This window comes from Phodopus roborovskii, unplaced genomic scaffold (genome assembly GCF_943737965.1).
Source record: "Phodopus roborovskii unplaced genomic scaffold, PHOROB, whole genome shotgun sequence".
Classification (NCBI taxonomy): domain Eukaryota; kingdom Metazoa; phylum Chordata; class Mammalia; order Rodentia; family Cricetidae; genus Phodopus; species Phodopus roborovskii.
This window is the reverse complement of record NW_026126515.1, coordinates 2450375-2478011: the sequence shown is the minus strand read 5'-3', so window position 1 is coordinate 2478011 and position 27637 is coordinate 2450375. Positions and strand designations below refer to the sequence as shown.

Genomic DNA, 27637 nt, shown 5'->3' with positions numbered 1-27637 from the left:
CTCTGCCCTCACAATGAGGCATGTCCGTGCTTCTAATGAGGCAGCGCTTCTAATGAAGTATCTCTTTGCAGACACAACTGATTCTAACATTTATGTGCTCACATGCAGCCCTGACCTTTGGAAGGAGTGGACGATAACCCACTTGCCTGCTTCTTTCTTTTGGAAAAGCTACTTTTACAAATTTTATCAGTAATGAGCAGCAAGGGAGGAGGTGGTCATCACAGGACTTGTCTTTTAGAACAGTGGCTTACTGGGTCCTTCATTTCCCTCCCCTCTTCTAAAAGGTACCTTCCTTCTGTCCTTTACAACCTACCTTTACCTCCAAATGTTTAAATCACATTTTGTCTGTATGGGGGTGGGGCACACGAGCCATAGTACAGGTGTGGAGATCATAGGTCAACTCGTAGGAGTCAGGTCTCTCCTTCCACCATGCGGGTCTCAGGGGTTGAACCCAGGTCATTAGGCTTGTCAGCAGTTGCCTTTATCAGCTGAGCCATCCTGATTGTCCACGTTTTGATGTTCAAATCTGTCTCAGATCTGGTTGCCAATCACAGATATTGCCAATGTATAAATAAAAAGCCATTCACCTAAGGTATGCACTAATAAAAATTTAATATCATAAAACAAATCAAAAAACAGCAATTTTTAAACCATTCACAATTAAAGTGGAGAGACACAAAATTATAAGGCAGCCATCCATGGAATGAGTTTATGTGTACAAAGGATTCAGAGAAAGGGACGTTTGAAATCACCGTTCAGGCCACCAAATCAGAACTGTGGTGTTACCACCCCATCAGACTCCCAGCTTACAGGAAGATACCACCAGACAAGAGCAAGGCCAGTCTCTGTGCTTAGCAGCTGTGTTGGACTGAGCGCACCTAAAGAAGTACATGTCTGCCTGTCCTCCTCCACCAGCCACACACCTTCAGGTCTCCTGAGCTGAACTGCAATGTCTCAAGTACAAAAAGGCTGCTGTTGTATAGTGTCTCCAGCCGCGCTCTTCAGGGGCAAGGCCCCTTCAGTACTGAGCAGAGATCTGCTGCTGCATGGACTCTGGTAGAATGAATGGCTGCCAAGGGCATCGCCCTGTGCTGCAACAGTCTGGGGCTCTGGCCCAAAGGCCAGCATTTTAGGTTTGTGCTGTTGGCATACAGTTCCCATGTTCAGAACTTCACAGCCATGCGTTTCAGGGCTTAACACACTCTGTTGCTGGTGTTTCCTCCTAGCTCTGACCCTTGGAAATGACACTTCCGAATGGCGCTCCCTTTCTTTTTTCTAATGATCCAAAACCCCAGAGCAGGCTGACTCGGTGTCTTTAATTGAGTAGTTTGGGTGACAAGGTGAAAATGGGGAGAATGCCCTGCCTCGGTGGGCAGTACTGGCATCCCAACCGCTGGCATCCCAGGCCACAACGTCTGCCTGTAAGACACAAGCTGGCAACAGTCCACACAGGAAAGCAGAATCAAACAGGAACACCGCTGCTCTGCCCCACTGACACTGGGGGGGGGGGGAGCAGCGACGAGAGTGCATCAGTATTTTCAACTTAAATTTACCTTTGAAGAGCGTTCTTGGAGTCTCTATCTATAGTCTCCCAGAGAAAAGGGCTCCAATTGCAATTAAGACTGCTTTGGTTATGAGGAAGGATGGCCCATGCTTATCAATTACTTCTTTGGTAGCCCATAGTTTCACTGGTAATCATGGCAGCGGCTGAAGTATCACTAATGAGTTCAAATGTGTTACCGCATTAAGGCATTCACACCTCCGTAGGGAGTTTTGAGGAGGGAAACAACTGAGACGCGTTGGAGAGCGAACATCAGGTGGCCTCTCCGAGGTCACTGCCTGCCACGTGCGTGCGCGACCTCTCAGTCTCCTGCCCTGCAGCATGGTTCCTGCTGCCTAAAATGCATTTGAGCCCCACTAAGATTCATATGGCTATTTGAGCTTGCTGACCAGGGAAGGGATGAGCAGTCCCCAGGCAGCAGCTCAGGGCCTCGGCAAGGCCCCAGCTTTGGAAAGCTCATTACTACGCTCTTTACTACTGAGGCCTGGGGTGGGGCAGAGGGGGGGGCACAAATTTATAAGTTTGATGGTTCTGTCCTTGCCAGAGTCCAAGGCTCTACTCAGCAAGATATTCTAGCCGAGCTTATAAGCGAGACACCAAGGCACTGCTTATGAAAGAGACCCTGGTAGCTCAACAATCCCTGACCACTGCACGCAGTAAGGCGGCAGAAGTTTCTTCTACCCACACCAAATGAGACACAGACATTGGCTGTCTACTTGACACACTAAGTTTCTAGAAACAATCACGACAGCTGTGCTTTAGAAGGGCTTGATGAGACCAAACCTTTGCCGAGACAGCTGTTTGTGCCTAACCAGGGGTGAGTCACCCAGACACTGCGCGCCTTCTCAGGTTAGCCTGGGATGCAATGGCTACCAGCCTCCACACAAAACCGCACCCATTCTGCTACGTTTGTTCCTCACCGCAGCCAGCAGAGGGCGCCACAGTTTACTTCCACACCTGCTGACGCAGTGACACTGAGAAATAAAGGAAACCACAGACATGCAGGCACAGGTGTCATAGAAAAATACAAATGACTGCACCCACTGCTCTGAGGAAACTAGTCTTGGCTCTGTCTTTATGTAAAGTGTTCTTGAAATGGTACAGAAAATATAAATTAATACAGTATTATACACTTATCTGACAAAACAGGATTTAGGCAGATTTTGGCAAACATGGAAAAATTACCTTTGTTGAATACTTTTGCTGTCTCAACTGCTTAAATTATCAGAGCACTAGTGATGTGTCAATCACACATGAGGAGGTGACTTTCTTAAGGGCTTGATAAAGCTGTATTTGACACAAGGCTAACTGGCTGTCCTGATGGAAAGTCATCTCTCGGAAGCTCCGCCATCAGCAGGCCGTGGGCAGTGTGGAGGGGCGGGCCAGAGCACAGCATGGGGAGAGGAGGACACAGACATGATTGCAAGGAGCTTGAGGCCAGCAGCAGACATTCCCTTCTGCCCCTCCTGCTCCCTCCTGCACGGGAGCTAGTGAGCCCACACAAACATCCTCCACTCGGGACAGACTGCTGGCGGCTAAGAGAATTACTTAGAACAGCAGTTCTCAAGCAGTGGGTTGTGACCCCCACAGGGGCTGCATATCCGATATTTACATTACAGTTACAGCAGTAGCAAAATTACAGTCATGAAGTAGCAATGAAAATAATTGTATGGTTGGGGGTCACCATAACATGAGGAACTGTAGTAAAGGGTCACAGCATTAGGAAGGTTGAGAGCCACTGACTTAGCAGAAAAGGACAACATACTTTGTAATTGTGTTACTTTACAAAAGGTTACTACAAAGATGTCAGTTACTACCCAAATTCCCAGAAAATTTAACATCCCTTAATTTCACTGTGATCATACTGTTGTAGAAGGAAAGCCTGTGCCTGAACAGCATCTGGCTCCGCTGGAAGAATGTGCTGCAGACAGGTCCCTTGCAAAGGGTACTTGAGAAAATGCTATCAGACACCAGACCCCTCTTCACAGGCCGGCCCCATCGCTACTGCTCTACTGGAAAGAAGGGCAGGCTCTATTTAGGGAGGCACGTGCAAAGGAGTTGTCCAAGACTCTAGACGTCTCTTGATAGATACCTCTTTCGGTAGAGGTCAGCTTGTGTCTACTGTCCTTATTTTCCTTACTCTAACCTCAAATTAGTCGCCATCACCGTTAGCATCTAAGAGGGTTGATTGAGCATTGTCACCTTCTCTCAAGGCATGTGGCACAGAAGCTAACGCAGCAGTCTTACACGGTGAGAACCATGTTAAAAACCAATGGGTAAAGTGGTAGAGCCTCTAACTAAGGGGGAAAAAACCTTTAGCTTAATTACAGAACACTGTGTTTTCATAATTACTATTTCACTGTATGAAGTTCTCCACTTTTCTTTAAAACTAAACTCCATCTTCCCTGAGAATAGGGTTAAGAGAAACATCAAAACTCAGTATGTCAAAGTCCCTTTAAGGACAACACGAAGTCTGTGTGATTACAGTGTTCCTGCTGCACGCTGTTTCTCTTCTCCACGATTGACTCTCGTCTCCCCGGACTCTAGGACACAAGTGGAGATGGGCAGGGTGAGTCGAGAACTAGGAAGCGAGGGGCGCCACACGCCAGCTCTTTTTCCTGGATGGCAATGGCCGTGGACTGAGGCTGGAATCTTAGCGGTTAATGCTGGTGTCCTATCGATAGGAAGAGTGGGGTGAGGCAACCCAGAACCAGGGCTGCCACTTCAAGGCGGCTGAGGCCTCTCCCTCCAGTGCTATCAGGTTTGTGGCTGTGTCCCATTCCGCCCACCTCAGGGAGGACATGGACGGTGGCAACATAAAGAAATGTCCCGGCAGAGAAAAGCATGGCCACTCCTGTGGCATTGACCTCTGAAAGGGCTTCTTTACTGCTCTGTGAATTAGAAGAGACATCAAGGGGAAAAGTCACATCAAAGCCAGAGACAGGAGCACGTCCCAAGTAACCCTGAGTATTTATACCTGCTGCTGCTTGGTACATGTAGGCATCTTGAGATTGGAATTCTGTCATTTATGGAGAGGTGGCATGTAAAGGTCTAAGAACACCAGTGACAACATACAATTACAGCTTTTAAAATTTAGTTGAAATTCAGGTTTCATTATACAGACACTATGATTTTAGAAAAAAAATGAAATAATGAAATCAAGCTAGTTAACATCTATCACTTCAAATGTTTGTTTTTTTCAGGGAGAATATTTAAAATTTACTCTTACCATTTTGAAATTAAAGCTATATTAACTACAATTGCTTTTCAAAGTGTTGCTTGGTTGGGAGGTTTCACTGATACCTCTGAGATGGAATTTCAGAATTTTAAGCATAATTCACTTATTCTAATAATTAACAAGTATCCTCTGTGTAGCAGGTCAGGTGCTTGAGAAACAGACTAATCAAGATGCAACAGAGGCAGGGGATTTTCTGAGTTTGAGGCCAGCCTGGTCTACACTGTGAGTTCTAGGACAGTCAGGGCTACACAGAGAAACACTGTCAAAATAACAAAAACAAACAAAAAAGACAATAGCTATCTTCACAGCACTTAAAACATCTCATTCATTTGTAGTAGGCTTTCTAGGACCACCAGTCCCCAAATCATGACATGGAGACTTAATAATTATGAATGCTTAGCCTTATCTTATGCTTGTCCCACTAGCTCCTAAAACTTAAATTTAACCTGTTTCTCTTTGTCTATGTTTTTGCCTTGAGGCTTTTTACCTTTCTTTCATTCTGTATGTCCTATTTTTCCTGCTGCTTCTGACTGGCTGCCTGGCAGCTGCCTGGCTAACTCAGGGCATCTCCCTCTATTTCTCCCTTGTTCTCTCTTCTCCCCCAGCCAAGATTCCTCCTCCTACTTAATTTCTCTGCCTGCCAATCCCACCTATCTCTCTATTGCCTTCAGCCATCTTTGTCCCAGCTCTACACTACTGCAGGCCACTGAAAGCCTGTCTTGCGTGCCTTCTGTGCCTGCCTCAGCATTAAATGCTGGATGGTTCTGATTTAGTATTTACCTGCCAAACAAAATAAGCATGGCTGGTTAAGTGACACTATTTTAAATACTGTAATTCTACTATATATTTATGTAAATATTCTTAGAACTGTTATCAAAGTTTCCCACTTATATGAATAAAATATTAAATTCATAAAAAGGACTAACTTGGAATTAAGGCATCTATCATATACAGTTTTTTTTTTTTTATTACTTTACATATCGATCCCAATCCCCTCTCCCTCCCTCTTTTCCTCTCTCCCACCCTTCTCATGGTCCCACCACCACCCCTCCCTCCCATTCCCCCCCCCACTCCACATGTGGGGTGATGCCCTCCAGGAGGAGTCATCTAAATCTGTCAAGTCATTTGGAGTAGGGACTAGGCCTTCTCTCCTGTCTCTAGGTTAAGGGAGTATCCTTTTGTACACCAGGGACACATCCCGGTTCCACTGTCTGAGGTCCCTTAGACTGCCCAGGCCTTCTAGCTGAGACCCATGCTCAGGGGGTCTGAGTCAGTCCCATGCTGGATTCCCAGCTATCAGTCTGGGGGGCCCGTTGGCTCCTCCTTGTTCAGGTCAGCTGTCTCTGGGGGTTTCTGCAGCCTGGTCTTGTCCTCCCTCTCTTCATCTGGATTCCAATTCGGCTCAGTGTTTAGCTGTGGGTGTCTGCTTCTGTTTCCATCAGCTACTAGATGTGGGCTCCATGATGGTGGATAAGTTAGTCGTCCATCTCATTATCAGGGAAGGGCATTTATGGTAGCCTTTCCACTGTTGCTCAAATTGTTAGTTGGGGTCAGTCTTGTAGGTCTCTGGACTTTTCTCTAGGTTCAGTTTTCTCTTCAAACCTATAATGGCTCCCTTTTTTTATGGTCTCGGTCTCCCCCATTCCTCCTTTCTCTCTTCTATTCCTCCCCTGGCTCAATCTTCCTAGTCTCATGTGCTTTCCTCTTATACAGATTTTTATTCTCAACTTTTGTCTTAGTTTGAGAAAATACTGTATATCAAAAATTCAGGTTTGTTGAGCCTTTTGATACTGTGACATAATGCCATCATCTACAACATTCATGCTAGACAACCATACAATTGAGTTAGCAATAAATAAAATTAGATAAGATAAAACAAATTACATCATGTTTCAGTCAGTTTATGGTTTTGTGTTGAGTCACAGTTATAGCTCTGTGTCCTATGCAGGCTGACCACCTATGAGGAGAACTACATACATGACCATGTAGTAAGGGATGCCCATACTTACCTTACTTAGTCCTAAGTATGTCAGCATGGACATGGCTGGTGCTGCCAATGCAAATACCAGCAAGTGCTTTCTAATTCGATTCCGTTCGAGGCCAGCATGCATCAGGAAGGAAACCAGCCCAAATGCTGCTGGAGCCTGGAAATGACAAAGTAGCCCTATTATCACTCGACAAAAGGCTGGCTTCCATATTAAGAAATGCATGTGGTGTAATCTCAATAGGAACTCTAACAACAGAAACCTAGGCATCCCATCAAGGGTAAGCCTTGCCTTTTAGGAATTAATGTTCTCACAAAGAAAATCTCATATATGTATGTATGTATACACACACACACACATATATGTTTATATATAAATATACATATATATGTATTTCTTGGTAGTACTGTACAGAAACTTATTGAGTTTTTAAATTCTTATCATTATTTTATGTGAAAATGTAGCCACAGTGTGTGTGTGTGTGTGTGTGTGTGTGTGTGTGTGTGTGTGTGTGTGTGTGTAGTGGTCAGAGGACTTTTAGGAACTTGATTTGTCAAACTTGCTTAGCAAGCACTTTTACCCACTGAGCCATCTTGTCAGCTATGTGATCACATTTCTACAAAAAATAGAAATTGAGGGCTGGACAGGTGGCTCCGTGGTTAAGAGCACTGGCTGCCCTTCCAAAGGTCCTGAGTTCAATTCCCAGTGACAACATGGTAGCTCAAACCAGTGACAACGGGATCATGTTCCCTCTTCTGGCATGCAGAGTACATATAGACAGAACACTCATATACATAAAATACAAAATAAAATAAATCTTTAAAAGTGGAAATCAATAAGAATTCATTTGTGTATACCAAAAAAATAAAGCCCTTCAAATAATTTAAGAAAATAAAAGTAAAAAAAAAAAATTAGTTATAAACAAATATATTTAATTTTCCTAAATAGATAGCAATTAGAAACTTAAAAATAGGGGGAGGTGCTATCAAGATGCCTCAATGGGTCAAGTGCTTGCTGTGAAAGCCTTGAAAACTGAGTCCAAACTTCAGGACCCAGGTAAAAGTAAAAGGAGGAAGCCAACTTTACAAAGTTGTCCTCTCACCTTCTCGTGCTAACAGTGATACATGTATGCCCAATGTACACACACAAATACATTTCTAAAAGCAAAAAAAAAAAAAAAAAATCACATTTCAGAAATGCTTCAAGGACCAAGACAACTTTTAATTACAAATATGTTCAATATCCAATCTTGGCTTACCTTGTGTAGCATTATTGCCACAAACACAATTAGCTGGACACTAGTCTGTGAAGTAGAAGCTGCTGCTCCCAAAGCTACACCATCCGCTAAATTTGGAGACAAGGAAACAGAAGATGCTATGAAGGATGGCAGTGCAGAGCCGAGTGCATGGGTCTCAAAGCCAGGCAGAGCTGGACTTCATCTTTCAGATGGGGTCAATAAAACATGCATTTTTAGGGGTTTGTAAGGGCTGAAAAGGAAAAAAATATATGCAAAGAGCTCAGCATCTGGCCCTGAGTAGTCCGTATGTTAGCTATTTTTATTGTTAAAAAAGTATGAAATGCAAAGATCCATTGATGAGTCAAACTGTAATAGTGCTAAAGAATTTCAAATGGGGCATTTCTGTCTCCAAGATTTGAGGCCTCAATACAGAAGAGTCGCACATGATGGGGGCTGTCTTTATTTGGGTTACTATTGCTGTGACAAAACACCATGACCAAAGCAACTTGCAGAGAAAGGGTTTTATTCAGCTTACACTTCCAATATCACTGTTCATCATCAAAGTTAGTCAGCAGTGGAACTCAAATAGGACAAGAAACTGGAGGCAGGAGCTGAAGCAGGGGCCCATGGGGATGGGAGGAGCTGCTTACTGGTTTGCTCCTCATGGCTTGCTTGACCTGATTTCTTACAGAACCCAGGACCACCAGTCAAAAGACTGCACCATTCATGGGCCCTCCCCCATCAATCACTAATTAAGAAAATGCCCTACAGCCTGATCTTACGGAGGCATTTTATCAATTGAGGTTCCCTCCATTCAGATAATTCTAGCTATGTCAAGTTGACATAAAACTAGCCAGGACAGGGACTTTGACTGAATGGGTGTGTCAGAACAGGGTTTAGGACTGGAGTTGTATGAGGAGAATTCTGAGTAAAGTGAGAACACTCCAAGAAAACATGACAAGAGTCTTCTGACTTGTTCAAAACACGGAATTGTCCTTGGAATGACGTTTCCTTTCTCTTTCCAGATGTAGTGGATAGGAGTGAGTTTACTTCAGATTCCGCATCATTGCTTGTTGTTGCTATTCAATTACATGTTTATCCTTTATATGTCTCTGTGGACATGTCTTTGCTACGTGTGGCTTGAACTCATGAGAACTTTTGTATATGTGTAAGTGTGTACAGGCACTCATGTAGGGCAACAGCGTCAGGCCCCCTCAGAGTTTGAGTTAGAGGTAGTTGCCTGATCTGAGTGCTGGGAATTGAACCCAGATCCTCTGGAAGAGCATTACATGCTCTAAACCACTGAGGCATCTCTTCAGCACCATGTGACCTTTCTTAACCCTCAGCGTAAAATTGTCTAGGGCTCTGAAGAAAGTTGGCTTTTGCATGAGACTTTAGTCTGCCACATTTATTGACTCCATTCTAAAGGCAGGTCCCACTGCCTGTAGAGTGTGATGTGGGTGAATTTTGTTAGAAGCAAGAACAGCAGGCTAGGAGTAAGCTACTTTTCATACACCTTTATTTGGTTCTGACAGAATCCCACCATCAGGTCTAGGTTTGGGTTGTGGTGCTAAAGCCAAGGCCCACCAGCAGTGCTGAGGCTTCTGCTTACCACCTCAGCTGACACTGGGCAGCAGGGCTGGTTGATGCTCAAGTGCCTAGGCTCTTTTCCAGACAGATCTTAGGGCAGAGGTCAGCAAACTTCTTAAAGCTCTGCCATGAAATATCTGAGCTTTGCAGGTTACTTGGCCTCTCCTAACTATTCATCTCTGCCACTACTATACAAAACAAGCCACAGGTGATATATAAACATATGGGTATAGCTGTCTTCCAAAACAGCATTATTACTTTAAATAGCATATTTTTCCAATGATATGAAATATCCTTTCTGTTTGGTGGTGCTGAGGATTGAACACAGGCCTTTCACACGCTAGACAGATGCTTTACCACTGAGCTACAGCCCGGACTCTTTTGGACAGGGTCTGGATATATACCTCAGGCTAACCCTGAACTCACTAAGTAGCTCAAGTTGGTTTTGAACTCTGGATCCTACTGCCTCCGCTTCCTGGGTGCTTGGATTACAGGTGTGTGCCCCCATGCCCACTTATGCTTTGTGTTTAGGTAGTAAAAATACAGAAATTGTTCTTAGCTTGTAAACTTGACATAGACATAAAAGAACTTGTGCTTGAGCTAGAGGGCTTTGTTCAGCAACCTCCCAAGGGCATTTAGTGTGGAGCGGCTCACTGAAATCTCAACTTACCTGCAGCATGGACAACCAGTCCCAGTGTGGTAGTGATTTTGGAACTGCTAGGCCTTGCTGTTTCTGGATCTATATGAGAATGAGAAAGGATCACTAAGTAGTAGGACAAAAAGCACAGAAACATCTGTCTGAAGATGGTCCGTTCATTATTATTATCATTGTTACTAAGAGCTGGAGTTTCACTGTGCAGCCCTGGTTGGCCCTGAACTCAAAATCCCCCTGCCTCAGCTTCCCAGCAAAAGCAGCCACAAGCCAAAACAAGAACAAAATCCTAATCCATCAAAGCCTATAGCTCTGGGAATGTCTCTAAACATACTAGCCTTGCTTAAACCCATATCTGAGTAGTCTTCTCTGGTGGATAAACCCTACAACACTAGAATTATCCCTTCTTTTTAGGGCTCTGGTTGTCCCGAGTTGTGTCCCAGAAACACTGGGAGCTTTCTGAGACAAGGTCTGAAGAAGTTCAGGCTGGCTTCAAACTTGCTATGTAGTGGAAGCAGGCCTTGATCCTCCTGACCTCACCTCCCAAGTGCTAGGACTACAGACACATAATGACACTTGGGAAGACTGAGATCCTATCACAATTTTAGTTGCCCCCAAGGATGCCAATTACCAACCCCTGTAAAGCTAGGTATCTCTGTTCCAAATGTTATATTCCTCAGAGTGTGCCTAGAGATTCTCTGCTGTCTTTAGATGGTAGTGCTAACATTTTGTCCAGTTTATAGTTTATAGGTAGCCACAGGAGGCTGGACTGATGGCTTCCTGCTACACCAAAAGCAGACTGCTGGTGACACTGATCTTGATCATCTGGTCAAAGCACTGTTGGACTTCTTTGTTTATATCTTTCCTCCCTGTATCTAATAAGCAGATCAGAATTTACTCACTATCAAGTGCTTTTGTTTGTTTGGTTACTTGGTTTGGAGTTTTGTTAGTTGGTTGGCTTCTAGATAGTGTCTCACTGTGTATCCCCTGGCTGGTCTGGAACTCAGTATGTAGATGAAGATAGCCTCCAATGCTCTGTAGTGCTATGTACTAAGTTTATAAAGACCAACATTCCAGTCAGTGGGCTACAGAATTTAGACTGCCTAAGGGTTCCACAGCACAAAACAGATTAAGGACTTAAAGCCTAGACTCACACCCAAATGTAACTGCTTTAAACCCAGCAGGGTTGACATATCAATAAACAGTTGTGCCAGGCACAACTCACTAGCTCCCCCAACGGAATAAAATGCCCCACAACACCTGAGGAAAACAGAAGTTTGGCAATAAGTAAGGCCATTGGTGTAGACCGAATCATTCAGTTGCTTGTAAATTTCCACATTGAAAAGTGGCCACACAGCCCAGAAAGCTACTCACCGTCAGTGGAATGAACATGGGAGCTGCCAAACTGGTCCACTAACAACATGAAAACGAAGCCCAGTACAAGGGACACACCTATGTAGGCGTGCAGCTGTGTGTGGTCGTGGCTGTGCTCATGTTCATGGACAACTGATATTTCTGCTGCTTTGTCTGATGCAATCACATTCTGCTTGGTTTCACTGGCGTGGTGGTGTTTTCCTGGAGCAAACAAACCACAAAATGTAACAGCGTCCATTTGTGTTTTAAGTGCTACTTAATTTACTGCAAAGACATCTAATTCATATATTGAAATCGAGGCATCCATTAACTCCTTAAGTTAAAGGCTGTAATGAAAGGATTCCCAAATGCCTTCTGCTTTTGGCATGCAGACCTTCTCACTGCCTATCAACTCAAACTCCTGGACATGGAAGCAAATCACCATGGAAGAATGTAGTTACATTTCAAAGGGCCCCAAACCTAAGTCTCATGCCAGTGTCCTCAGAAACCACAGGGAGCTTCAGTCTGCTGAGACCAGGTGGAGGCAGGGCATTGGCAATGAAAGCAACTGTGCTCAAATTCACACCTTTACACCGATGCTCATACAAAATTTGCAAATAAAAAGCTAACAGGATAGAAAATTTAACTTTTGTAAAAATATTAGTGAACACACACAGACACACATACAGTCACGAGCCATTGAAAAGGCATATCCTTTCATTTAAATTTACTTCTAGATCATCAAGGTGGTTGGGACACTAACACCCAACCAAACCAAGGATATTCCTAATTGATATATTGTCACATGTTTGGTACTTCAAACATAAATGCTTAAAGACCAACTGTTCTTTTATTTAATTTTTTTGTTTGTTTGTTTTGTTTTGTTTTTCCAGACAGGGTTTCTCTGTATTACTTTGGAGCCTGTCCCAGAACTAGCTCTGTAGACCAGGCTGGCCTCAAACTCACAAAGATCTGCCTGCCTCAACCTCCAGAGTGCTGGGATTAAAGGTGTGAGCCACTGATGTCTGGCTTTTTAAAAAAAACTATATAATGTCTTTTGATTATATTCTTTCCACTCCTGCAACTCCTCCCAGGGTCCTCCCCTCTTCCCTACTCACTCAACTTTATATTCTTTCTTTCTAAACAAAACAAAAACAAAACCCAAAACACCCAACAATCAAAACAGACTAAAAGAGGAGAAAATTAAGAAAAAAAAAATACTCAAGCAAAACAAAAGCACACACAAAAAACCCACAGGGTCTATTTTATGTTAGTCAACTACTCCGGGGGATGGTGCCTGCTTTGGAGTATGGTTGATATACTAAGTTTCCATTGGAGAAAAGTAATTGTCCCTGTCCCAGGAGGTTTCAATTGCAAACAGCTTCTTGGCTAGGGGTAGAGGTGGGACTTTGTGTCCACTTCCCCTTTTCACTGCTGGGATTTGCCTGCTTTGAACACTGTGGATATAGCAATATATCATTACAAGTCACTTTATTGCTATGATCCTTTAGCAGGGTAAGAGTAAGCTTCCCTGTCTAGTCTCAGGTTCTTGGGCACTCTAGCAGTATCAAATATAGGTTCCATCTCCTGTAGAAGGTCTTAAATCCAATAAAAAAAAAAAAGACTGATCACCCCCACAACAAAAGCCAAAAATCTTTGCATGTAATCAGCCGTGTGTATGCATGTAGAGGCCAGAGGTAGATATCAGGTATCTTCCTCTATGGCTTTCCACTGTATTTTCTGTATTTACTTATTTGTAGGCAGGGGAGGGGGATGTTAATGCATGTGTGCCAGAGGACAACGTGAGGGAGTCAGTTCTCTCCCTCCACCTTGTTTGCCCACCATGTTACTTTTGGAGTCAGGGTCTCTCACTGAGCTTGGAGCTTGCTATTTTGGCTACAATGGCTGGCTGGCAAGCTCCCAGGATTAGCTTACCTATCTATGCTCTACTCTCCAACATCTCCCCTCCCAGTACAAGGGTTACACATATATACAACCATGACTGGCTCTAATTTTGTTTTTAAATATTTATTTTATTTGACCAAGGTTTGTACCAAGGTCCCAGAAATCCTCTAATTCCAAGCAATGTGAGACAAGACCCAATTCCCTGGGTGGGCTGTGCATGAAGCTATGAGGGTAAAGCCTAAGTTGCAACAGGGTGTCACAGGTACTAGGAACACAAACCATCTTCTGCCAAAAGTTGCAGCACTGAGTGGAGCCAGCACAGGAGAGGCCACAAAAGCTACAGGGGACAGAGCTGTGGGGCAGGGCTATATAAGTCCACTGGAGCACATGAAATGCCACCATGAGTCCTAGTCATTGGACACTGAATGGCAGTCTTTGGTGTTTGGGTTTCCAGTTTGCTTTGATCTGATCTCTCCATAGTTTGGAAAGTGGTTCTCAACCTTCTGTAATCTCATAGGGAGTGATACTACTGGGAGGTGTGGCCTTGTTGGAGGAAGTGTGTCACTGTGGGGTGGGCTTTGAAGTTTCCTATGCTCAAGCTATCACCCAGTGTCTCAGTCTACTCCCTATTGCCTACATACCAACATGTAGCAACTACCTCTCTAGCAACATGTCTGCCTACATGCTGCCATGTCCTGTCATGATGATAATGGACTGAATCTCTGAACTGTAAGTGAGCCACTAGTTAAATGTTTTCCTTTGTAAGAGTTGCCATGGGAAAGGTGTCTCTTCACAGCAATTGAAACCTTAAATAAGACACCTTCCTAACACTGAGACCCTTTAATATAGTTCTCTCCATCCATAAAATTATTTTGTTGCTACTTTATAACTGTAATTTTGCTACTGCTATGAATCAGTGTAAATATCTGATATGCAGGATATCTGAGCTGCAACACCTGTGAAAGGGTTGTTCAACTCAAGCTGAGAACCACTGTTCCATACTATCTTCCAAATGTTTACTCTGTGTCACTGTAAAATAGGAGAGAAGTAACTTGATCCTTACTTTGCAGGGGCTCGCAGTTAAAGAGACTGCCTTAGGTCTTTTAAATAGTTTGGGAGCTGCAGAGTATGGGGACTTTTTGAAGTCGAATTGAATATATTTTATATTATGAGATGATCATGAACCTCTGAGGGCCAGGGCCAGGATGTGATGGTTGGAAGTAACAGTTTGTTCTCTATAGGCTCATGTGTTTGAAGACTTGGTTCTGAGCCCTGGTGCTATTTTAGAAAGTTATGAGACTTTTCAAGAGGTGGGTCCTTACTGGAAGAAATGGCTTGCTGGTACAAGCCTTATGGGTTATATATACCTCTGTCTGAATCTCTCTCTCTCTCCCCCCACTTCCTAATTGACAATGCAATGTACCAGCTGCTCCACACTCCTGACACCATAGCTGTGAGTCACTCCTGCAGCCAGTTTTTCCTGCCATGATGGGCATGTTCCTCTTAAACCTTAAGCCAAAATATCTCTCTTCCCTCAAGCTGGTTCTTCTCAGGAATTGGGTCACACCTTCCAATATGAAGATACCAGGCCCAGATAGTAAACTCACCTACCAAAAAAAAAAAAGCTGTTCAGTAATATCTTCCAGAATATGGGCAACATGGAAATATATTTCAACTCTCTGAGTTCAAATCTCCAGTACCCATGTGGTGCTATGTACCTGTTTTACTGGCACTGAGGAGGCAGAGGCAGGAGGATCCCTTGCAGCTCTTTGGCCACACAGTCTAGCCAAACTGGTGAGTTCCAGGTTTAGTCAGAGACCTTGTCTTAAGGTTGAGGATATGATGAGATGGCAGAGTGGGAAGAGATGACTGCAAGCAAGCCTGACTCAGTCTTAAGGACCTACACGGTAGAAGAAGAGAACTGACATCCACAAACTGTCCTCTGCCCTCCACACATGAACTGTAGTATGTGGGTACCCAACCCCATACAAAATAATAAGTAAATGTAGTAAGAAGAAGGAAAGGTTCAGAAAGACAGAGGAAGAGACCTAACATAACCTCTGGCTTCCATACTCATGTGTAAACATATTAACACATAACATACTCACATGCACACAAAGTAAGAACTGTTACACTTAAAAAGACTGAAATCACTCATTATTGCAAATGATTATTAAGTAGTCTTCACGAATTATGGCATTCAAAAAACTGCTAAGGATGTGCTCAATGTCTAAGGTGCCTAAAGATATCTCTTAAACACCTTTTTAAGGACAAACATGAACTGTATCCAGGAGAAATTCCACTAATTGCTCTACCAGCATTCCTCAAGTAAGGCCTTTCTCTCACCCTCCAGAACCTCTTCATACAGTGCATGCACCCCTTCAGGCACGATAACCGCCAGTGCAGTTCCACAGAGGAGACCAGCACCCAACACAGTCACCAGCTTCAGCCGTTCCTGGAAGACAACAGAAGAAACGGTTACAAGAGTGGGCCTCAACCTCTCTAGCGCCGTGACCCTTAACACAGGTCCTTGGTGACCCCCAACCATAAAATTAATTTTGTTACTACTCCATAACTATCATTTTGCTACTGTGAGCAATCGTAGTTTCATAACTATAATTTTGCTACTGTGAGGAATCGTAGTAGAAATATTTGTGGTTGTGTGGCACACTGGCTCCTGAGGAGGCTGATGGAGGAAGACTGCTTGGACCCAGAGTTTGAGACAACCTGGGTAACACAACAGGATCATGACTTCTTTTGTTTCTTGAGATCACACATTTAATTACCAGGAAAATGCAAATAAAAACTTATGTGAGACTTTTCATATCCATTTAAAAACATCCAAAATTAGAAAAAAAAATCACATCACAAAATAACGACAAGGATATAAAGTAACTGAAACCTTCATCTATTGCTGGGAGCATAAAATGAAGGCAGTCTCTTGACAAGCTTAACCAGCATTCCCTTTTCTGGAAGTTACCAAAGAGAAACGAAGAAACTTGTACAAGAATGATCATGGGCTGGAAAGACGGTTCTCCAGGACCCAGGTTTGATTCCCAACACCCATATGGCAAATCAACAATGGTCTGTAACCCCAGTTCCAAGAGGATCTGATGCCCTTTTCCAGCTTCTGTAGGCAGCAGGCACATATGTGGTCCCAGATACACATCTGTGCAGACAGAACACCCATGCATATGGAATAAAATAATTTTTAAAACATTTACAAGAGTGGAACACAGGAGGAGTTCAAGGGAGAAGGGCATCATGTAGCTCATATATGAAAGTCTCACAAAGGAAAAATAAGGAGGTAGAGGAGGCTCACAGAAGCCAGATGTGGTGGTGTATGTTTGTAACCTGTACTGTGGAGGCTGGGGCAGGAGGACTGAGTGAAAGACTGGATGACAATGTAAGAAAGCATCCTCTCTTGGTATACAGATTGAAAACCAAAGAGCAAAGGTGAGGAATGGTTTATCTGAGACCCTGCATACAGCTAGTTAATGGGGAGGGAGGGATGGGAGAATTACACTGTCCAAACAGTCACTGATAATACACAGCAGCACACTGATCAGTCCACCTTGTGCATCTCATTAGGAAGTAGCTACACAGCCTTTTGCAGCATCAGGAGCACCCTGCCACTGTGAGGAAAACAAGAGCCATAAACAGGTCTAAAGATAATTTGTAAGCGTACATAACAAAATAGAGAATAGGAAATAGTCAGTGCTTCACAAAGTTCAGTGTTGTCCCCATGGCCCCCACCCCCACAAGACAGGGTCTCACTATGTAGCTCTGGCTGTCCCAGAACTTGCTATGTAGACCAGGCTAGCTGGGAACTCACAGCCTCTGCCTCTTGAATGCTTGGATAAAAGGCGTGTTCCACTACGCCTAGCTGCTTCAGTTTTTCCAATATAAAGGGTTATTTATTCTGACAGTAAACATCACCTACTTTCGTGTTGAAAACAAGACACTAGAGAACTGGACACTGCCGCTTCATCGGCTTTACCTCATGGATGCAATGGAGCCCCTTTAGACAGCTGAGCTGGTAATTGTCCTGACATATTCCTGACACGTGTAGCCATGTCAAGAATTTAGAGCCTGGCTTGGTGGTGCACACCTTTAATCCCATCACTTGGGAGGAAGAGGAAGGCAGATCTCTGAGAATGCAAGGCCAACCTGGTCTACACAGAGAAACCCTGTCTAAAAAAAAAAAAACAACAACAACAAAAAAAAAACTTAGATGTTTTAAGACTTTATCCCTAGTTGGTGCACTGTTTGGATAGATTCAGGAGGTGTGGCCTTGCTGGGGAAAGTATGTCACTGGGGGTAGGCTCTGAAGTTTCAAAAGCCATGTGTCATTTCCAGTTTGCTCTCTTGGCTTGCTGCTCCAGACATCACAGCTTCCTGGTGCCATGCCTCCCTGCTAAAGTGATGGACCCAGCCCTCTGGAACTATAAACCCAAATAAACCCTTCCTTCTGTAAGTTGTTTTGGTCAAGGGTTGTACAAATACTTTAAAAAGGGCCATAACAGGATCCCATCACAGTAAACATGAAGCAACACACCATTTGTCTCATTAATGCAAATATCTTGAGTCATAACTCATCCTCCCCCCGCCAGGAGCAAAAAAACCAAAAACCAACCAAACAAAAAAAACCTTGTTCATTTATTGTTTCACCTTCAGTAAGAGAAAGAAAAGAGTATCCTACAGCAAAATTACCAGCTTAGTAATCTCCATGAACCTCCTGTTGGTGACCAGCATTGCAGAGGCAACACTGATTGATGAAAAGGACTAGTCAAACGACATACGCACCACTGCCAGGAGCTGCAGTGCCTATTTTATTAGAAAAATAATTCCTTAACTACCAGTCTTAGTATGGGTTACTATTGTGGTGATGAAACACCATGACCAAAGCAACTTGAAGAGGAAAGGGTTTATTCGGCTTACACTTCCACAGCACTGTTCACCATCACAAGAAGTCAGAACAAACAGGGCAGGAACCTGGAAGCAGGGGCTGAGGCAGAGCCATGGAGGGATGCTGCTTACTGGCTTGCTCAGCCCGCTTTGTTAAAGAACCCAGGGCTACCTGTTCAGAGATGACACCACAAGGGACTGGGTCTTGCCTACGGACCAATCTTATGTGGACATTTTCTCAATTGAGGCTCCCTCCTCTCTGAAGACTCTAGCTTGTGTCAAGTTGACATAAAACTAGCCAGCACACCACCAGAATTATTTTAGAGTCAATCTGATTTATTTCAAGCCTGGAGATAATGGCTCTAGGATGTCTGTATGGCTATTTTTCTCTCATATAACTTTACTATAAGGGATTCAATCTCAAATTATGTGTTTATCAGGGTTAACAGAGCTGGCAGCCTCTCTCCTCTGGCTGCGGTAAATCACTAAAAGAGTATATTTAAATGAAGAACTACAAATTTCACGTGTTTTTCAAGATGGGAAGAGAGCTCCCTAAGCAATAGTTTCTGTCAGAGTAATGAACTATTTTCTCTAGAGAGGCATGAACTCTGCTGTACCATTGGTTTTGTTACCTCATTTTACAACTTCACAGTTGTAGCTGACTGGGCTGAAGAATCAGCCAGCTGTATTAATTAAAACAACAGCTTGCATCAATGCCATTAACTATCAGTGCAAAGCTTTGAAGTCTGTTTAATTTTCTTGGCAGACAGCAAGAAAATTAAATAGTTTTTCTTTTCCTGCTCATTAAACAGTCAACAAATTATTCTATTCAACCAAATACAAATGAATACTTTTAGAAGCTTTTGATAACCGAAAATTCCTGTCTCTGTTCTTGTGTCCGAGCGCAATTTAGTAATCAAAGCATCAACAGTGTCCTAAAAAGAGAGGTCAATCTGTTAGAGCAAGGCAGATTCGATCAAAGCACTGAAGAGATAGAGGATATAAAATAATTCTTGTTCAAACAATAAAGCTTTTCTCCACATTCTTGCAAACAAGGCAGCTTCAGGGAGATATTTCTTACTATTAATTTAGCCACTCCATGATCAACATTAAGTATTAGTAACTCAGATCTGAATTTTGTTCAAGTTGTTCTATCTGACACAGGCACCCCAAAGCTCCTGGGCTCTAAGGGGCAGCTGTGTGAACCTTCATGCTCCCGTGTCCTCCTCTGTAAGCAAATGCTGCTGCTATTACTGCATAGCAACCAGATGTTAGCATACTGCACAGGGATGCTGCCAGTGCTTATCTTCTGCATTAGCCGGGGCACCCGCAGAAAGCTTCTAACAATGGGGAAATGTTCGAAGTAGCAGCTTAAATGAACAATGGCCAGGGACATTTAGACGTTCCTTTTCTAACTCACTTAACATAAAGGAAATCTATCAGGAAGTAATAACAAGCATACACCTTATTAATGACACTTCCTCCAATCTTGGAAGATAAGACTAATCTGTTTCTCTTTCTGAACAAGCCAGTTGGCAGTGGCATATGCTCGGAAGCAGAGGTCTTTGAGTTCAAAGCCAGTCTGGCCTTCAGAGCATTCCAGGATAGTCAGGACTATACAGAGAAACCCTGTCTCAAAACACAAAACAAAAAGGAGAACTAAACATAAACAAATCCTACATAGATTCTTTCAGGTGACCATAAAAACGAAAGCAGAAACCCACTAGCAAAGAAATTGGGGAAATACTGGCAATAAATGTGCCAGTGATATATAAAAAAAATCCACTGAACAGACTAAACTAATAAAAAATATTTTCTCTATTAAAGGTTTGTAAAAAATGAACAATAATAATGTGAAAATAATGGGTCATTTGCATTTGTTGGCAATATATTCTTAAAAGCCTGGGAACTTTCTTAGGACATTTATGCCCTTTGACCCATCGTTCTACCTTGTTTTTGAAAGCAGATTCTCTCCATTATGTAGCCATTCTGTCTCAGAACTCACTGTGTAGACCAAGCTGGTCTCCAATTCACAGACATCCACCTGCACCTGCCTCCAAAGGGATGTGCCAGGCCATTACACCTGGCTCCATTATTCCATCTTTAAAATCTGAAATATGGCCAGTTTTAGACATAAAAAAATTAGCTCAATCTTACCATGTCAAAAACAAATGAATACACAAGAATCTCAGTACATAAAATGATTGAATGTAAATAAAATGAAAGACATTTGAAAATGCCTGTATTAAATTTGAACAATAAAGGAAAATGAGAACGAAATAATTCACAAACAAGAGGAAAAATGTAAAATTATACATATATCACCATGTTAAAAATGCAAATAGAAGAAAATGGATATAAAATGGTATTAGTGACCCTACTGGGCTGTAGGTAAACATTATTTTCTTTTCCCTCTACACATTATATTAAATTTCCATAAACTATAATTGACTCTTAATCCAGAGGACCCAAGTTCAATTCCTAGCACCCACATGGCAACTCACAAATGTCAGGAACTCCAGTTCTAGAATCTCAGATAGTGTCTTAGACATTCACGCAGATGAAAGACCCGCAGAGTGTGGACCTTCACGCTCCCACTCAGGAAAGGCAACACCCCAAATTACTCACGAGAAGCAGTCTCAATGCAAATAGCATGAGAAATTTTTATTCCAAGTGCACTGGGGTCCACAGTCATATGCCATGCAGGAGTAGAGGACTTAAGACCTTGAGGGCAGGATTGAGATAGCTTTTATAGGATTTACATCAAAGCTAACAAGGCCAGTTTCAAAGCTAGCCTGTTATTTTCACTAGGCCTAAAAGCAAGGTAAGGAAGGTTGTGCGACAGTTCAAAACTTAATAAGGTTTCTAGGTTACAGAGATTTCATAGAGTACACAGTTTTTACAAGGCATGATTGTTTATCGCACCTGCAAGGTCAGGGAGTTTTCTTTCTCTAGGACCGGTGGGCTCAGTGGCCTTGTCCTTAAGATAATGGGAGCAGGGAGAATGTCCTCTCCAGTCAGGGAGTTATCTATATCTATTGGCAGAAGCACTTGTTCTTTCCGGTTTTCCCTTCTTGCCATGAGTCCCGTCTCTCTTAGTTATTAATTTTCTTTGTGGACAGGATGACCCATAACAATTCCCAGGCTATTGGTTGAGAATAACAACATTCCTCAGAAACTAGGTGGTTATGAATAATAATAATTATTATTATTTCCAGAAATCAGTCATCATGACCAAGCTATTTCATGTGTTTTCTCTTTCCTGAGCTTTGCATGTAGCTAGGGTGATTTTTAAATACATGCTGGTGGATATTTTTAAATTTCTAACTTTTAGTGGTCATTAGAGAGTTAGGCTGTATTTTCATCCTTCCACAGACAAAATACACACACACACACACACACACACACACACACACACACACAAAACAATTTTGTTTTGTTTTTGGAGACAGAGTTTCTCTGTGTAGTTTTGGAGCCTGTCCTGGAACTGGCTCTGTAGACCAGGCTGGTCTGGAACTTACAGAGATACACCTGCCTCTGCCTCCCAAGAAAATAAACAATTTTTAAATGCTAACTATGGGCTGGAAATGTAAGCTCAGTGCTGGACAAACATGCATGAAACACTGGGTTTTATCTCCAGCACCACATAAAATTAAGCATGGTAGCACAAACCTGTAATCCCATCATCAAGGTGGAGGCAGGGGATTCCAGGTCCAAGGTCATCCTTAGCTACTTAGCAAGTTCCCGGTCACCCTGGACTAACATCAGATCTGGTCTCAAGGGGACAAAGAAACATACCTTTAATCCCAGGAGGCAGAGGAAAGTGGATCTCTGTTAGTTCTATGACAGCCATGGTAACATAGTGAAATCATGTCTCAAACAACAAAAACTGCTGGGAGTGGAGAGATAGCTTAGCAGTTAAGAGTGCTTACTGATGTCTGGGAAGGTTTGGATCCCAGCACTGACATCAGGGGCTTACGAAAACTTGTAACTCCAGCTCCAACAGATCTGACAACTTCATTCTTAGTCTCTGTGGGCACTTACACACACACACATACACACACACACACACACACACACACACACACACACAATTTTCTTAATTGCTAAGTTAACTAGAGACTATATAAACAGGTGTTGAGGGAACTGAAGTTCAATTTCCTCTCTACTTAACAGGGTTTAGACTTTTTCCTTATCAGAGTTACCACTAGAACCAACACAGAACTGACATGCAAATTCACAGTGTAAGCTACTAGCAATTATTGTGCTCTGGCTGAACCAGAGTGCAGTGCCCCAAATGATCATTAAGATGTTTTCTCCTGGTGGAGATGGATCTTGAAGGAGGTCGAAGTAAATGTGGTCAAAATACATTGGATGAAATTAATTAATAAAAAATGTAAAGATTTTAATTTCATTTTATGCATAAGAATGGTTTTGATGTATGTATGTATGTGCGACATGTACACACCTGGTACCCATGGAGGTCAGAAGAAGGCATAATTCCCAAGAACTGGAGTTAGGGATGGTTGTGAACCACCATGTGGGTGCTGGAAACCAAACATATGCAAGAACACAAGCTCTTAACTCCTGGCTGTCTCACTAGCCCCCAAATATATTTTGTAACCTTTACTGAGTGGTTTTAAACACTGCACACTTTGAGGTTCTGTAACTAGCTGGAATGCCTTTCAGTCTCTTGCTCTCTGTCACTTACATCTACTTCAACTAGTCACTGTCTTCTGTAGACAGCTGAGAAAACCAGCAGAACCCTCCAAGGGCTCTCCAAACTCTAATGTGGGCTGACAATGTGTCTTTTTTTGTTTGTTTATTTTGTTTTTCAAGACAGGGTTTCTCCTGGAACGAGCTCTTATAGATAACAGGCTGGTCTCGAACTCCCAGAGCTCTGCCTGCCTCTGCCTCCCAAACGCTGGGACTAAAGACGTGCATCACCACTGTAAATATTAAATCTCAAAGTGACATTTGGAGGATTTCATACAAAACACCAGATTTCAGTTCTGGAAAACAGAAAGTTCTGGTACTATCAGACAAGTATGTATCAAATAACAGGTGGTTTTCCATTCGTCACAACTCTCTCTCATTACTTCCTAATGACTCTGGGGCAGACACTAAAGGTCAGCGGCCATGTATTAGGGCACTGGACTTTCTCATCTACTTCTTTGTAGATGGAAGACATGGAAGACTGCTATGCTGCCCCAGCTGGCCCTCAGCGTTGGGGCTCGAGTGATGCTCTTGTTTCCACCTCCAGCTTTGTCCCAGTTAAACTGCTGGGTCTCATGCCAGACCGGAGTGACTGCTCAGCCTTGGTGTTGCTTGATTTCTGAACAGTTACCTAGCTGAATCAATCAGAGGTCAACCAGGAAAGCAAAACCATAGTCATTTGAACATAAAGAATAACTTTAACAGGGGGCTGAAAAAATGGGGAACTGGATAGTAAGGAAGAACTCTAGTGAATATACAAGGAGTGGCTGCCACCTAAGGACAGAGATAAGAATGCCTCAAAAAGAAATAAATAAGAAGACTGAGGTCCAAACAATGCAGAAGAGGGCATGGTTGGGGTCCAATGAATAGCAGACATTTCTGAGTCACTGTGCTGGTAGAACTTGCTGGAAACAAGCACTCCAGGGCATTGGGGAAAGCTGTGCATGGGTTTCTCACTGGAGACTATCCTATAAAACCACCCAGGAGGGGTGCCAGTGGAAACTGATGCCTGCTGAGTCTTGAGCAGCTGTGTGTGCCCCAAGAGCCTAGGCTGAACAGCCAACTGCTGTGTAGGAACTGGGCATAGAGAAGTCTACCCAGAAGGGCTAAGACTCCAGGCACGCTACAGGCCCTGCCAGAGCTCACATTGTATGGAGAGGCTGGACTGCTACAGAAATCAGTGCCAGAGAAACTGCCTAGGAGCCTGCTGAGCAATCTTACCAGAACCAACAGGGTAATACCTCCCTCTTATAATTTCTCTACAGTATCCTCTATTGCCAAGGAGTTAACGCCCTGCCAGCTGGCCAAAGAAATATTTAGAGGGCACACATGTTTCCAGAGAGGATGATGAAGACTGAACTTGGAACAAAAGGCACTCAACTGATAACTGGCATGCTAGTTTACTAGAAAAAGCAGGAGCTATGTGAGAACCAAGGGCAAGAGAGAGCAAACAAAATGCTTACTCTCAGGGTGTCTGACTAATGACAGACTTGCTAGTCTCTGCACTGACTAGGTTCCAGGATGGCCAAGTTCTGGACAGGAAAGCTATCACCAACACTCTTCTTTCTTCTGTCACTGTTTAGCAGTTGTCAAGTACTCAGTAAACCGAACACATTCTACCTAATCCCTTTACATGTGTCAGCTCAGTTAACCCTATGAGGTAGGTGCTTCTAGTATTGCCACTGTACAGTTGGGGAAACAGGTCTAGAAGGTAATGTACCTAGTCTCACATAGCCAGCAAATGGCAGAGCAATGGCTCGCACCTATGAAGTCTAGCCCCAGAGTTTATACTCTTAATCACCATGCTAAACTGTCTGTTGGTAAAACTTGTTTTGTTGTTCAACAGGTTTTTTGCTTTTAGCTAGTATTCTCCCATTTGCCTGTCAAATGCATAAAGAAATAAGGCTGGGTGTACAACTACGGAGAACCCAGGATTAGACAGATTATAAATACCTAGGATCAGGGCATGAGGAGAACCTTCCCATGATTGGCATAATCAACTAGACTCTGTCACTCCAAAACACATATAATAATTGAGACAGAAGACTTTCTAACCCAATAACCCAACTATTTCTGACCTAGGAAGTTAGAAATCAAACACTAGTATTCAAGAAGCTTTGTATTAAAGTCAGGGTCCTAATATGTAGCCCTGGCTTGTCTGTAACTCACTGTGTAGACCAGGCCAAGTTTGAACTCAAAACTCTACCTGCCTCTGCCAATGAGCTGAGACTAACGATTCATTAAAGAATGTTTTGGCTATATAAATCTGAATGGCTTTGCACTCAAATCTGTCTTTGACAACCCATCTCACCTGGAATGACAGCATTATCACACCTTGCTAAGGGTTCTGAAATTCCACCACAGAGTCTAAGAACCACACTCAGCACTATTCTTTGTTACCTGGAATTTCAAACTGAGCCATAGTGGATATTAAATCTCATCATTCAAAAAAGCCTCATCTCTAAATTCTTCAATTATGGGGTTAGGGATATGGCTCACAGTTTGGCAAAATGAAGATTATTTTTATCATGCAAGTAAATTTTAATTATGCATATACATATAGCATCTTAGAGGAAAATAAAACTGTCATAAAAATATTGAATCTAATTACATTCTAATTCTGTCTCATTTAAACTTAGTTTTATCAATCATAGAGCATTACAAAACAATAATCTGTAGTTCAGATCTGAGGAAAGACATGATATTAGCTGCTTTCCACATTAAGGATAAATAATTTACTAAGGTAAAATTTAAAGTCTTAGAACTCAGAAATGAAATTCAGAATAGACACAAAAAATTGCATTCTCATAAGGGAATAAAAGAGTAAGACACTAGACAATGTAAAAAGTCCTAGAAACTTGGCCACACCTACCTCAAAGGAGACCAGCCAGAGAAAATGCAAACTGAACAAACTTGTTCTTCAAACACATAGTCTTTTATTTAGTGATAAGTCAAAATACCCAGAGATTACCTATTGTGAATGAACCACTTATTATAATCAAACACAAAGAAACCTTCAAAATGTGAAAGAATAAAACAGAAAAAGAAAGTTAAATGCCAAGAAGACTGTCCCAAAGTAGGGAGGCTGTAGGACAAAGCCTGGCTTCTCTAAGGGAAATATTACCCATGAATATTATGCCCAACAACCACAAGACCTCTGTAGTACAAACAATACTGAAAAGTTTCTGTGATTATAAAGGAGATGAGAGGGGAAGCTAGCTCCCTCATTATTAGACATTTGTTCTCAGCTGGACAGTGGTAGCGAATAACTTAAGAGTCAGAGGCAGGAGGACTTCTGTGAGTTCAAGGTTAGCCTGGTCTACAGAGCTAGTTCCAGGACTGCCAGGGCTACACAAAGAAACCCTGTGTGGGGGGGGGGGGGGCGGGGTTGTTTCCAAATAAAAAGTAAAGATTATAAATCAGGCTGGGAGAAGTGGCAAATGCCTTTAATCCCACTCAGAAGGCAGAAGGGCATCTGTGAGTTTGGGTCAGCCTGATCTACATAGTGAGTTCCAGAATAGCCAGGGCTAAAAAATGAGACCCTATCTCTAATAATAATGATGATGATGATGATGATGATGATGATGATGGTGATGATGTAGTTGTCAGAGAGGGTCAGGAAAATGGGAGGGGAGGAAGTGCAGAGGGAGGATCAACCAAAACTAAGGATATATGAAAAAGCTTTAGGAAACCTAATTATTGCAAGTTCATAGAAAGGAAGGAAGGAAGAAAGAAAGGAAGGAGGGAGGGAGGGAGGGCGGGATAGATAACATGGAAGTACCCTGTAAGGACAGACAAGGTTTCTTCCAAAAACTGTAAGTTATTAAATGAAAATTCCAGTACCAGGGGTGGTGTGCTGGCTAGTTTTATGTCAACTTGACATAAGCTAGAGTCTTCAGAGAGGAGTCTCAGTTGAGAAAATGTCTGCGTAAGATTGGACTGTAGGCAAGCCTGTAGGGCATTTTCTTATTTACTGATTCTGCAGAAGGGCCCAGTCCCTTGTGGTGCCATCTCTGAACAGGTGGCCCTGGGTTCTTTAAGAAAGCAGGTTGAGCAAGCCAGTAAGCAGCACCCCTCCATAACTTCTGCATCAGCTCCTGCTTCCAGGTTCCTGCCCTGACTTCCTTTGATGATGAACATGATATGAAGTGTAAGCTGAATAAACCCTTTCCTCCTCAAGGGCTTTCTTTGGTCATGGTGTTTCAGTACAGCAGTTGGAACCCTAAGGCAGGTGGTCAAAGAGGCCTCTGAGGACCCCCAAACAACATATGCATTTGTCATGGTTGTTGGTTGCCCGCCAGAGCTAGGTAAGACTCTGGTGCTAAAGACAGCATATACTGTGGTTGTGGGAACAGATAAATCAAGCTGGAACTGAGCTGGAAGCTTCTTTGCTGTGAGCTAGTGCACATAGTGCCAGAGGATGCTCTATGCAGGTCCTGGAGGAGAATCATCACTCCAAGTCTCACTTGGCGGTTAATCCTGTGTGTTACAC

The 27637-nt window shown here is 42.9% G+C and overlaps 1 protein-coding gene across 1 annotated transcript in view; it reads right to left on the bottom strand.

The window, feature by feature from the left end:
• Window positions 1-595: 595 nt before the first annotated feature.
• Window positions 596-27637, bottom strand: part of Slc39a9 (solute carrier family 39 member 9) — a 34789-nt gene continuing 7747 nt past the window's right edge. Inside the window, exons 2-7 of the mRNA XM_051196227.1 lie at window positions 15868-15976; window positions 11638-11838; window positions 10282-10350; window positions 8043-8128; window positions 6809-6943; window positions 596-4452 (exon numbers count right to left, since the gene is read on the bottom strand). Coding sequence (XP_051052184.1) covers window positions 4222-4452; window positions 6809-6943; window positions 8043-8128; window positions 10282-10350; window positions 11638-11838; window positions 15868-15976 — 831 coding nt within the window. The 3' untranslated portion in view covers window positions 596-4221. The remainder of the gene's footprint in view (window positions 4453-6808; window positions 6944-8042; window positions 8129-10281; window positions 10351-11637; window positions 11839-15867; window positions 15977-27637) is intronic.